This window comes from Callorhinus ursinus, unplaced genomic scaffold (assembly GCF_003265705.2).
Source record: "Callorhinus ursinus isolate GAN/ISIS: 27379988/994484 unplaced genomic scaffold, GSC_fseal_2.0 scaffold20, whole genome shotgun sequence".
In the NCBI taxonomy this organism is placed as follows: domain Eukaryota; kingdom Metazoa; phylum Chordata; class Mammalia; order Carnivora; family Otariidae; genus Callorhinus; species Callorhinus ursinus.
The window spans coordinates 20,245,036-20,258,531 of record NW_027397082.1 but is presented as its reverse complement, the minus strand read 5'-3'; the positions used below and the strand labels follow the sequence as shown (position 1 = coordinate 20,258,531).

The 13,496-nt window shown below is 41.4% G+C and overlaps 1 protein-coding gene and 1 long non-coding RNA gene across 2 annotated transcripts; one reads left to right on the top strand and one right to left on the bottom strand.

The window, feature by feature from the left end:
- Window positions 1–679: 679 nt before the first annotated feature.
- COX15 (cytochrome c oxidase assembly homolog COX15) lies at window positions 680–13,459 on the bottom strand. The gene is made up of 9 exons (XM_025880505.2): window positions 13,275–13,459; window positions 12,424–12,614; window positions 10,614–10,736; window positions 9,953–10,139; window positions 7,986–8,153; window positions 5,694–5,775; window positions 3,771–3,925; window positions 2,126–2,239; window positions 680–1,114 (listed from the first exon to the last, which is right to left on the bottom strand). Exons 1-9 carry the CDS (start codon window positions 13,362–13,364, stop codon window positions 983–985), a joined length of 1,242 nt encoding a protein of 413 aa, XP_025736290.1. The 5' UTR covers window positions 13,365–13,459; the 3' UTR covers window positions 680–982.
- On the top strand, window positions 8,139–9,234 carry LOC112830607 (uncharacterized). Its single transcript, XR_003209962.2, has 2 exons — window positions 8,139–8,224; window positions 9,070–9,234. It is a non-coding gene; the product is annotated as an uncharacterized lncRNA (long non-coding RNA).
- Window positions 13,460–13,496: the final 37 nt, after the last annotated feature.

Sequence of the window (13,496 nt, the reverse complement as noted above, 5' to 3'; positions counted from 1 at the left end):
TGTTACATTTATCTATTTAATTTCATCTTGCTGGTGCCACTCTGGAGCTGTTTTGAGTTGTGACTGTCATCTATATTATATTAGCAATGTTGGGTTGTTCCGTTCTCAAATCTGATCTCTGTGATGCCTTCATCCAAATCACCAATTTAAAAAATAAAGTTGGATAAGACCAAAATTACAACAATTCATTAAACAAAAATTTGTTTATGTATCTGAATAGGTGTCCATGTACTACATAATACCATCAAGGCCATACTTTAATTATCCATGAGGCTGTTGGGAAACCCTTTCAGGAACTGATTATATATCTACACCATTCATCTGACCTAGCGATGTAACAGCACAATCAAAAGAAGAACTAGGTTAGTGCTTGATGAGTCAAAGTGGGTTACCAGTGATTTTCTCCTTTTCTAAGTACTTATAAGCCATTTGGCTACATATAGACCTTAAGCTTGTCTTTATGCCCTTTCCCCGTTGTGAAAATCAGGATGCCAGAAGACACTATTTCCTGCTGAAGGCTCTCTGGCTACTTTAGGGTGTGTGCCAGTCCTTCCCTTTGAATCTGCACCTGATGTAAGTGAAGGGGACATCATAAAGAATTTCTACTTAGGCAGAATTCAGGACTCAGGAGGTAAAGGAAACAAGAGATGATGCATGTAGAATCAAGAGCTTGCCAACATTAAGAAATCTGAGACAGTTTATTAAGAAGCGACAAATGCAGACATTTCTTTCTCTACATTAAACATGACTTTCAATGAGAAAAGCAAATTTACAAATATTTAAAAAAGGATTCTTTAGTTAAACATACTTAATGACACTCCTGATCCAGTGACTTTGTCAAAAACAAAGAATTTTAAATAACGACCAATTTGGAAACCACTTGGTATGCCAAGGTCATCCTTTTAGAAGACTCCCAAGTTCTTGTGCTCTCTGATGAGCTCTCAAAAGCACTTTCACTCCTAGGAAGCTGATCCTCTGAGAATTATTTTGGGACTCTTCGGAGTTCACTCATGAGCCAAAGGGCAACACTGAGCAGAGCCAGGGAGCCCGACTGGTGAGTGGCAGCCAAAGGAGTTGGAACATACATCAGCAGAGTGCTAATGCCTAAGCCCACCTGTTACAGAGGAAAGAATGCAGTAAAAAAAAGCAGGAACCACAAATTCAGAACTGAAATGACTGGGCATGGACAACCAGATACATAAAGCTCCACATTCTCCCATCAAAGCATTAAAAATATGTATTTTAAAATTTTCACAAGTAAATGTACTCGCAGCAGAGGAAATTCAAACAAAATAGATAAACCTAAAATTCTCTTTAATTGTCCTTCATCCTAGTCCAACTACCCTCCGCAAATCTAGTCATCAGTTTCTATACACTTGTACCTTTGTATCTATGTTTATAGAAAAACATACTTTTGTGCTTTTAAAAATGGGATTGTTCTGTCACTTGCTTTTTTTTCACTTAATAATATATATCTTGAGATGTTATTTTTAACTGCTATACAGTATTACAAAGTACGTGGTACCATAGTTGTTTATTCAGGTTGTTTCCAGTTTTTTTTTTTTTTTTTTTTACCATCACAGCAATTCTATCATGAATTACTTTGTACACAGTGTGCCTTAGAATATTTCTAGGGCAGGAACTAAGAAGTCAGTCTGTTGGATCAAAGGATTATATATTTACATTTTAAAAGCTATTGCCAAACTGCCCTCTGAAAAAAATTATACCCACTCATGCTCTCACCAGGAATATATGAAGGTATCCATTTTCCTAAGCCCATGCCAATACCTGATTATCTTTTAAAATAATTTTTCCCCCAATCTGACAGGCACAAAATGGCATGCATTGTTTTAATTTGCTCCTCTGATAATGAGTGAGGCTAAAGAGCTTTTCATATTTATTGGCCATTCATTGTTCCTCTTGTAAGAATTTGTGTATATTGATGTCCTCATTTTATTTTCTGATTATTCTTCATTAAGATAAAATTAATACATAAAATTTACTAAGATATATAAAGATATAATCAATATTACAAATATTGAAAATATTTTCTCCTAGCCTGTCACCTTTCTTCTTTAACTTAAGTTTTGGGGACACCCTCAGACCAAAAAGAAGCGGTTTATACCTGTGTATATGCCAAAGCTAGCAGAGTCGCTGCGGCCATCTTGGTCCTTCGAGGAAGGGGCATTCTCCGGGACAGGAAGTACAGCACTGTCACAGCTGTGACTGAAGTGATTCCCTGCAGGGAGGAGGGCATCTCATCAAGTGCCAGGAAGAAATGCTCCACCCTCCTGGTTTCTGCTCATCTGATACCACTCTCCTCTAGAACCAGTGAGTTAACCATGAAGCCTTCTTGTCCCAGACATGCAGAACCATCTGTGGCTCCTCCTATGATTACTCCTCAGTCTCCTCCAGCTCTTGTGCTTGCCACGTAAATGCTTGTGTCCCCCAGGGCTCTACCTGCAGTTTCTGCACCTATTGCTGTCTCTTCTCATGTGGGTGCACCACCCCCGCCAGGTGTGGCCCTCACTTAAGTCACTCTTTGCACCCTAATGCCTCATTTTACCTCCTCTCTAATCCTGTAGTTCTAAAGCAGGGCTGACCCCAGCACATGAGGGTTATTAGTTTCCTGAGCTGTCAGCAGAGGAGGTAGTGAGTGGTGCTGGCAGCTAGTGCTAAAAACAACCTAAAGTCTAATTTTCATTTCCCCCCACTGGCAATAGGATTTCCTCGCCCCACTTCCATGATGTCAAGGAGAATGTTTTTCTATCATTTTCTGCATCTATTTCACTTTTCCTTTTCATGATGACAATTTCAACCAGACTTTACTTATTACAAAATGTTGTTGGTGGAGGGGCCTAAGCCCCCACAAGGTAACTGGCCCAAGCGCCCGTGTCACCTTTGGGGATCTGAGGCCTCTGGATGGACCTCTCTTTGGGTGTGCTTCAGTCACACCCAACACACCTCAGTCTGATGACATCCTCCATCTCCAGCCAACACTCATTTCAGTAGTCCCGTATCTGGGTGTGTCTTAAGCATGCCACAGAACAAACTCTGGGACCTTCTTCACCCTCATTCCTATAGCCAATCTTCTCCTCCTTAGTCTCTCTGTGATCCACCATTCTCCTCAAGTCCTGCTCCTCCATGCAGCCTAGAGCCCCAGCACTCTCACCTGCATTACTGCAGCGGCCCCTCTGCTGCCTGCTGGCCTCCTTGCTGTGTCTCTCCCTGCTCCACTGTATCATGCCCAGGCTACCAAACCAATCGTAACATGACCCCGGCAGGTCCTTAACAAACATCAGCTTAAATAAGATGAGAAATAATGACTGATCATATAAATCATATAAATCATAATTGATTTATGATGCTCTTAGCTCCCTGGGGTTTTGGGTCAGCTCTGACAATTATGTGTTCAGCAACCACTGTCTGTGCCCTCTCTTCTCTACTCAGCCTCATTTCCACTAAAATGACTCTTCTATGTGTGTGCAGGACTGAGGGAAGTTATCCTTTGCCAGATGGTAAAAGGCACATTTGAACTTCAAGAAGATAGCAGTATCCTGAAAGCCAGAATTTGGCTGGAATGGGTGTGGTAATTAGGACAAAAACACCTCATCAGAGAACTGGTGCTAAATTTCTTTGAAAAAGCAAAGGAAATCTAGTGCCCACTCTTGCTCTACCCTCTCTTGGTGCTGCCATCAGGGCTTCAGACGCCCCAAAGCCTGTGAGAGGCTCTCTGTGCTCAGCAGCCAGTAACCACCAGCCAGACTTACCAGAATCCGGTGATCAAACTGCACCATGGTGGGATTCTCAAAAACATTCCTCAAGATGGGGGAGAAGGTAAAGAGATCCTCTGGGATCCAAGATTCTCCCATCTTTGGGAAAGAGTTGTAAACAAGCCCAGCATCCAGTCCTGCCACAAAAGCCCCTATATTCCAAGGTAAATGGTATTTATTAAAATGAGGTAGAAAAGAGCTCAAATACTAGTTCTTTTTTTTTTTTTTTAAGATTTTATCCATCCACTTGGCAGAGAGATACAAAGAGAGCACACAAGTAGGCAGAGCGGCAGGCAGAGCAAGAGGGAGAAGCAGGCTCCCCGCTCAGCAGGGAGCCTGACGCAGGGCTCGATCCCAGGACCCCAGGATCATGACCTGAGCCAAAGGCAGACGCTCAACGGACTGAGCCATCCAAGCATCCCTCAAATACTAGTTCTGACATAGAAAAAGTCTATTATCCCAGAGTTAGACAAAAAGAATAGTCTGAGAATAAAAAGATCTACAGAAGGGGTTCTCAAACAGAGAATATACATCATCATCACCATGGGAACTTAAAAAAAATAAAAAAACCCCCACCACAACACAAGTGCATCCTCACCTTCTCCCACCCCAAGATTCTGGCATTTCCCCCATAAAGGAGTGAACTAGAAGCTCTAGAACAAGGCACGTTGGATGGAAACATTCCCTCAGTGATTTTGATGCCCTCCTTATCCCACTATGAACTCGATCTATTCTGGAAATGCTCTTCCCCCAGATATCTGCGTAATTTACTCCTTCATTTCCTCAGGTCTCCACTCAATGTCACCTTATCAAAGAGATCTCCCCAATGGTCCTGTGTAAGACAGCACTTACCCAAACCCACCTCTATCCCCTTATCCTGCTTTATTTTTTCCACAGCACTGAACACCATCTGCCATGTTTTCATTGTTTATTATCTGTCTTCCCCAAGTGCTCAAAAAAAATTGTTGAGTGAACACAGAAATGAAAAAATTTATAAACTAAATCCTAGATAAACACATAAAGTATCCATGAGTTAATGGATGACTGATCCATTATTTATGAGCAAAGATGACTCAGGGATGTTTAGATCACATTTCTTGTTTATACAAATAGCATTTATAAAGTCAAAATTCATGTTCTTCCACCAAAAAGGGTGGGGAGGTGAATCACTGGTTTGATGGTTTTCTTTAGAGAAGTGCTACTCAACAAAACTTTCCATGATGATGGAAATGTTCTCTATCTGCCAGCCAACACAACAGCAGCTAGCCACACGTGGCTATTGAGTACTTGAAATGTGGCTAGTGTGACTGAGGAACTACATTTTAAATTTTATTTAATTTTAATTAAGCTTAAATAGTCACATGAGGCTAGTGATTAATGTATTGGATGATACAGTTCTCGAGTGAGAGAGGTAGGGTAGAGGTGTGATTTAAAGAATGAGAAAGACCTGTGTCAGTCCCTTTGCCCCAATGAGCTCCTCATCTTAGACTATCTTTGAGGAAAGGACTTTTCTGATTTGCACCTAGCCTTTGCTACATGCCAGGTACTGTTCTAAGCACCTCACATGTATCCCTCACACTATTACCATCATCCCCATTTTAAAAATGAGGTCACTGAGGCCCAAGAGGTTATACAGCTTGCTCAAAGTCAGAGAGTTCATAGGTGGTAAAGCCAGGATTTGAACCTAGGCAGTCTGGATCCCGATAAATGTTCAATAATTGTGTTCAGATGACTGGAAAGCAGGGTTTTTGGAAGGGAGGAAGGAAGAGACAGAGAATGAAGACAGTGGGTATGAAAGAGGCAGATGTGAAGGGGAAATATGAAGGTGCAGAAGGAACGGACAAAGTGTTTGGCAAGAGAACCCCCACCCCCCACCGAGGGTGGAATAAAACTAGACACGCGAGATGAGAAGAGTCCTACCTGAGAGAGCAGTAAGGAACACAAGGCCTGCTGTTCCATGAGCACATCGTCTCAACCACAGGAGCTGACGAGTTTCAGGCAACTAAAGAAAAGAAAACCATTCAGATACACTGTACTGCAGGAACTAAGGGAGGCAGCAAGGATCTCCAAGGCCAAACCCAAGTAACAATCAGATCTTTTCTGACCCCCTAAATGGGTTAAGCACTCCCAGCAGATACTCTGGTCTAACATGCGTCATATTTTACGACATTTATATATTTACTGTCTGTCTTCCCTGCTTTCCTGTAAGTCTTGTGAAGGCAGGAACTGCCATCTGGTCTTGCTTAGTGAAGTAATCCTAGCCCAGTGCTTGGTATATAAGTACTCAACACATATCTGTTCAATAATGATTTGCATCATTCAAGGGAAAAATGCTTCCCCATGGTTGAAACGATGTGGCTTAAGATATAGGACTAGATTTTCATGTTGTTTGTGATATTTCGTGTTTAGCAAATACAGTCAGAATCAAAACTATATAAAATCCCTAAAGTAGAGGGGCGCCTGGGTGGCACAGTCAATTAAGCGTCCAACTCTTGGTTTTGGCTCAGGTAGTGATCTCAGGTCGTGAGATGAAGCCCTGTGTTGGGCTCCATGCTCAGCCCGGAGCCTGCTTGAGGCTCTCTGTCTCCCTCCGCCCCTCCCCACTGTACATACTTTTTCTCCCAAATAAATAAATAAATCTTAAAAAAATCACTGAAGTAGAGATTCTTGCATTTAGTGTTTTGGTAAGATAAAAATTTTATTTTTACTATAGCCAACTTCTGACACTAGTCAGTAAATCAACAAATATTTATTAAGAATTTTATAAACAAATTACCATAAAGATACAAAGGAGTTAATCAGAGTGCTGCCCTTAAATGGTCTATAATCTAGTATATGAAGAGTGAGGTATCATCACTAAGATATCATAGGACTGTATATCAGTGCCGTCCAACAGAACTTTCTGTGATGATGGAAATGTTCTATTATCTGCACTGGCCAATACATGGCTAATGAGGACCTGAAACGAGGCCATAGCACCTGAAAACTAAATAAAAACTTAATTTTATTTAAACTTTACGTAAACAACCGCTTTTTAAAAATAAGCTTAATTTTATTTAATTTTAATTAAAATTTAAATAGCCACATGTGACTAGTAGATACTGTGTTGGACAGAATAGCACTACATGTTTGACTATCATCTCAAATCCTTTCTGCAATTAGTGGAATATAAATAAATGAAAAGAGAAAAACAGTTGATAATTAAAAAGTCATTGGCAACCTTTCAGAGCACCATTTCCCGTAGAGAGTGTTTAGGAGTGCGTGGGTATATGTGTAGGCATGTGGGTGAACGCTTGGGTGTGTACGTACAGAGGTGGGTGGGTGGGAGTGCCAGATGACAAGAATTAAGAAAGAGTGGTTGTCAGCAAGGATAGTTACAGCTGTAGGCAATTCAGAGAACAAGAATTATTCCGATATAGATTGTCTACTATACCAGTGTTTCGACCCCATCCGGCTTCCCTGTGGGGATGACTGCCAAGTCCACAGCTCGTTTCCTTATTGGAATTGAGGCTAGTGGTTCCAAGTACCTATTGGATAATTCTACTTAAAAGTCCTACTGTCATCTCAAACTTCATTCCATCAACAGGGTATCCAAGTCAACCATGACTTCAATACCTAAAATAATACTCATTTTTAGAAAAACTAATATTTTCCTTTAATCAGCATAAAGGGAAATACTTTCAGGCAAGATCACTAAGATCACAAGATCAGACTTGTCAGACTTGATGAATGGTAGGTCTCCACCTAAAGAACAAACAACTCTCATGGCTCTTGTTTACCATCAAAAGTCCAGCAACAGCTCTCATTCTGGCCTTCCTCACCTCACCATCCGCCATCCCTCTGGGAGTCAGAAATGGTTGGGATTGCTCTTGTTGCAACCCCTTCCCACCATTCCTAAGATTCGTGTTTTCACTTTTCCCAATAGGCAATGCTGATAGAATATTTGGCTCCTGTACTAATTTTCCTTTGAATGAGTTGCTCCCGCTCAAAAGAATAATGGCACATTTTACTTTGCAGTTCCAAAGCTTTCCAGAGTCTCAAAGTTCAATGTTTCTGGCATCTTTGGTTTTATCTAATTTCTGGTAAATTGGTAGGTGTAACTAAGGGAATGTGGGCGCATTTTGACTTACAATTTCCCATTAGAAGCAGAATTTCTGTTCCTCTGACCTTGTCAGCATCTGTGCAGATATACTAATATAGCCTGACTTTTACCTTGTGCTGAGGGAGCAGCAGTGAGAGTGAAGTCCACAAGCTGGCACAATAAAGAACAAGGGCTGATCCCAGGTGGGCAGCGAGGCGGTACTGACTGACCCGAGGGATGTCATGGGTGTCTGGTTTTTCTTCTAATCCACTTTTCACCATATACCATCCCAACAGACCCTGGAACCAAAAACAGAAGAGGCAGATAAAACAAGGCTGGATCTGTCCATTCAACTGTACTATGTGAGAAAGTGAGTTGTCAATTATCAGGAGTGTTCCGCACCCGGCCTCTCCTTCCCCTACCTTCCCATACCCCCAGTATCCCCAGGAGTCATACCCTGCCCACAGTTTCACATACAGCACCATAAATGCTTAACTGCTGTTTAGATTAACATTTCATTAAAGTATAAGCCAAAGGTAGAAAAGTACACAGAAGCTTATCAAAAGGCAAGCCTTAAAGATACTTGATATAATTTAACATTATATAAAATGAAATGTAAGTGAAATGTAAGAATAAAAGAGTTTTTTTCTATAAAAACTAGATTGTTTTGGAAAAGCTTTGATAAAGATAACTGCTTAAAAACAATTATTGTCAAGTTAGTAGGAACAGACAATTATAAAAGTCCTGGGTGGAGGGGAATCATAAAAATCTGTAACGCTTTGCTGGCAGATGCCTTTGCAAATGGCTAAGTTCCCACTCCTCTTTAAGGAAAATGAAATGAAATGATAGTTTATGGGGATGCAAGAGATCTGAAGTTAAATTCCAATCAGAGAACTCAAAAAACAGGCCTTAGTTCTTAGTTAAAAAAAAAAAAAAGTAATGAAAGTACAAGTTTAAGCATAGAAGTTCAAGGTATGCATTACTCTGATACCCTGCTTTAATTTTTTTCAATTAACCAAATAACTGTGAGTTTCACTTCTATGAGATAAGATACAGCCCTTTCAACTCCGCCCTCCCCAGTCAATAGAAGCATGTCAGAGAGGTGGGATTCTCCCACCTCTTCTAATAGATCCCCTCAGGAAATCTTTTGGGGCATGTCTTGCCCCCTTAGTGATTATCCTGGATGTTCTAATTATCTTGATTTCATCTGCACAGGACCTTGGGAGACAAAGGAGTATACAGTGTGATTTGCCAGTCCTGCTTTCTTCTTCCCATAATCCTATCTGCCATCTTCAAATTGCTGCCTTCCCGGAGTCTGTCTTCGGGTGTTTTTTGTTTTATTTTATCATTCCAAAATAAACTTTCACTTTGCTTCAACAACCCTCCCCTAGTTGTTATTAGACTTTTATTAATGTCTCTTTATCTGTTTCTGTTGCCTCTATTTTGTCTCCTCCATCTCCCTCTTCATTTCCTTCTAATTGGTTCTTATTCTTACTACTTCTGAGTCTATTTAGCTTATTCCTGATCAAACTGTGATGTTCCTTTGATGCTCTATGACTCTTTCTGAGGGCCTATAATCGTGACCAAATACTCCTTTGTACCTTCTCTCATATTCCTTTTCTTGGCTCTCAGTCTCAGCAAACCCCTTAACTGTGGGAGTCTTCATATTCGCTTCTTTACCTAGAACACAGGGATCCCATTCCCCATCCAGCACACAAGTCAGAAAAGGGGAGGAGACAAGAACCCAGGAAGAAAGCCATGAGAGGAAAGAACTTCCTGTGATACAACAATGTATTTACTGAGCGCTTACTAATTCCAGGCACTAAACTAAGTACTTTATATGCATGATCTCTCTCATTTAAGTCACACAACCTAACCAGTAGGCACTATTATTATCCCTATTTACAGGTAATGAAAGGGGCCTACAGAAGGGAGACAACTTGCCCTACTAAGTGGCAGGGTTGGGTCAGGCCTGTAACACTAAAATTCATCCTCTTTCCCACTCTGTTATATAGACTCAGATTCCTTCCTTAAAAACAATCCCAATGAGGAAGCTCCTGGAAGCATCTCTGGTTTCCCAAACTTGAATAAATCTTACCTGGAAGCAGACTAACCCACACAGGGCAAGAACACGTCCTTTCATGCCACGGCTGAGCCAGCCCTTTCTCCAAAAGTAGGCAGCAGGCAGGATGTATGCAAGGCCCACAAGGCGACCCCACATTCGGTGTGAGTACTCCATGTACCAAATGAACTTGAATTCGGCCAATGTCATATCATGATTCAAGCTGGGTGAAAAGGGAAGTCAAAAAAGAAAGAAGAAACATCCTGATTTTTATTTCCAGACAGAATGCAAGAGCATTCTCAGTTTTGAAGCTTGAAATGAAAGGTTTGCCTTCTTCCTCATCAGTGACCTCAGGATCACTTTGGAACTGGAGGTTTAGAGTAGGGAGCTCACTAAACATAACTGAAGCAAATATTGAGCAAAATGGAATCTAACCATTCTGAAATGTTTAAGCAAAAGATTGAAAGGGCCTAGTGGGATGTTTACCTGATTTTCTATTATACTTACTTTTTAAAAAAAGATTTATTTGAGAGAGTGAGCAAGAGAGAGAGAGAGCGTGAGCGGGGAGAGGGAGAAGCAGACTGCCCTGCTGAGCAGGGGACCTGACAAGGGGCTCAATCCCAGGACCTCAGGATCATGACTTGAGCCGAAGGCATATGCGTAACCGACTGAGCCACCCAGGTGCCCCTATACTTACATTTTAAATTCTGGAAATTGCTGATATTTTTGGAATTCTGTTTCCCATTCCTCTTGACTGGTAGGTGGCTTCATCTCCTTTATCAAATGCCAGTCTACCATTGAGAGCCCAGACTCCGTCAACCTTAAGATAGGTAAAAAGTGTGTGTGTGAACGTGCGCACACACACATGCACACACAATGCTGGATTTCTCGTAAATGGTTTACAGAAACAAATGGATCTGAACTTAACCCCTCTAAAAGTAAACACTTCATTTCAGTGTATCCTTTTTTGACACCTTGCTTTCTTCTTACTGCTTTAAATTTCACCAGAAACAGCTGCCATCAGGTACAAATTTCTTTATTCCTTGTTCTCTTGATCCTTTCATTCAGTTCTCTTTACTTCTTTCTTTCACTAGCATTCCTTAACAGGTAAAACTCAACCCTTAGAGCAAAAAAACATGCCCTCAATGAATAAGTGACATTATTTACAGAGGGAAAAGAGATTTGTTACAGATATAAAACAGTTTAGATTCTTGAGTGAATTTAAAGCTAATAAAACTTAAATTTGTTGCAGTTTCCCATAACAGTCTATATAACATATGGTATTTTGAAATAAGAGCACAGGGAATGTGGAGAGAATCTGAGGAACATATACTGTATTAATACCAGAAGGTATTTTCACCAAAAGGAGTGAAGGTTTCTAAAGTGAAAGGCTGATTTTAGGTCAGAGGCAGGAAATGAAGATAAACCTGGAACATCTTATCCAGAAAGCAAAGCATTTAATTACTAGGTTACTAGGATCCTGTCAAAAAGACCCAGGAGGCAATCTGAAGAGGCTCCCATTGACTAAAGATGGAACAATTTGAGTAAATCATCAGGGCAATGGATTGAAACATCAAATACGTTTAAACCTATGAGCTTATAATATTTAAAAACCCAAACTCTTTATTGATCACCTTTGGGTGATCAAATTGGAGGATGCTTGGGAACCAACTTATTATTTTCAAAACTGGTCAATAAAGAGAAAGCTTCAAGTATTTATCCTGCCTTTCTTACACAAACTGTACCTTACGATAACCAAATTGTTGATGAGGGCAAGTTTTTCTTTAGAGTTGAACTAATAAAATATTACAATTTTGCAAATGTAATGAAATCATGGATCTAGGCAATGATCATCAATGGCTGTTGGCATCTCTAATGGACACCAGATATTTATTAATGTTGTAATCACCTGTGAAGTATTTTGTCCCCTGCTCCCAACCTGAATCTGATCAAGCAAAAACCGGTTTACAGGAAATACTGTGGGTAATGGGACATGTTAAACACCACGACAAGTATGCAGTTAGCAAAATCCAGACCAGGAAACTCCATAGGACCAATCAGTTACGTTTCTTTAATAGCAAAAAAACTACATGGAATGGGGAGGGCGGGAGAAGAAACTAAATCTATAAAATCTCTTTATAGATTTAAAGGGACCTAAGAGGCATACAAACCAATTGTGATCTATTTATGAGGATTCAATCCAAACAAACTGTACAAAAATTTTTGAGACAAATTTGAAAACTGTTTGTAGAGGGAAAATATATACAGATAATGCACAGCAAACAGGTAAGACCTAAACCAGGCTTTATGAAGGGCTCCCAATAATAAAACTCTAAACTGTTCTACGGCAGGCAAGCCCTCAGGCGTGTCCCTCTTTAGGCCTCAGTTTCTACACATATAAAATGAGGGAGTGAGACTAGATGATTCCTAAGGTCTCTTCCCCCTTGGTCATCCTGTGCTTCTACTGATGACCCAAAGAGCTGACTCCCTACAAGCGAATTACTCACCTAGTCACTCCACCAAGAATAACTGCTCCAGCCACTGTTCCACTGCAGACCAGGAGCCATCGGCCCACCACCCGTTCAGCAGCTCTTGAGGGAAGGGACACTGTACCCCTTCCAGACTGCAAAGATACTTCAGAGACGGTGCTGTATTGCCCTGGCCTCAAGGGGCGCCTGATCCCACAGCTGCAACCACACTAAAGATCAACAAGCCAGACAAATTACAACTGGAGACTGTGGGAAAGGCCTCAATCCACTGCTCTCACACACAATCCCACTGTCTAGAGTGGAGTACCCTGTATGGCCACATCTCCACTGCTTCTGCCCTAGTAAATCATCATCTCCTATCTGGATTACTGCATCCATCCCACAACTGGTTTTCCTGCCTCTAGTTTTGCCTCACTCCAATCCATCCCCACACTACATGAACCTTCTGGTCTCTGCATACTTCCCCCAGACTTAACTCTACACCCAGATATGGATTATTTTCTTTCTCGCTGACTGGGATGCTCCTTCTCCCCTGATTGAGAATATCTACTATAGATCTCAGTTCAGATGTCACCTCCTCTGGGAAATGTTCCTAGATCCTCCTGGTTCTGCAACAGGTCATTCCCACAGCATACTCTACCTTCCCTATCTCAGCCCTTAACACATGATAATGTACTTCAGGTTCATTTGTCTCCATCTCCCACTAAGCTATGAGTTGCCAGACCTACCTAAGGGGCTCTGGGCACAAAGAAATGTGTTGTGAATTCTAAGGAACTACGGCAATGTTGATGTGGGGTTACCTATTATCCTTCTCCTGACTCTTTCGACCCCTGTCCGATTCCGCGACTGAGTCCTCTGCGGTGCAGTACCTGTGTTCTAGGCGCCGCCCTAGGAACCAGGAGCCGGAGACACGAGCTCCCCATCAAGGCCTTCAGGGGCGGAAAGAGTAATCGCTGCATACTGAAGACAGTGTAAAGAAACCACCTCTACACCCTAGCTCTCCGTGGTCTCCTTTCTCCACCACCGGACAGAGAAACACTTCCGGGTCATGCAGAGTCAGCCCCTCCTTCTCAGAAGGCAAGGGGGGTAGT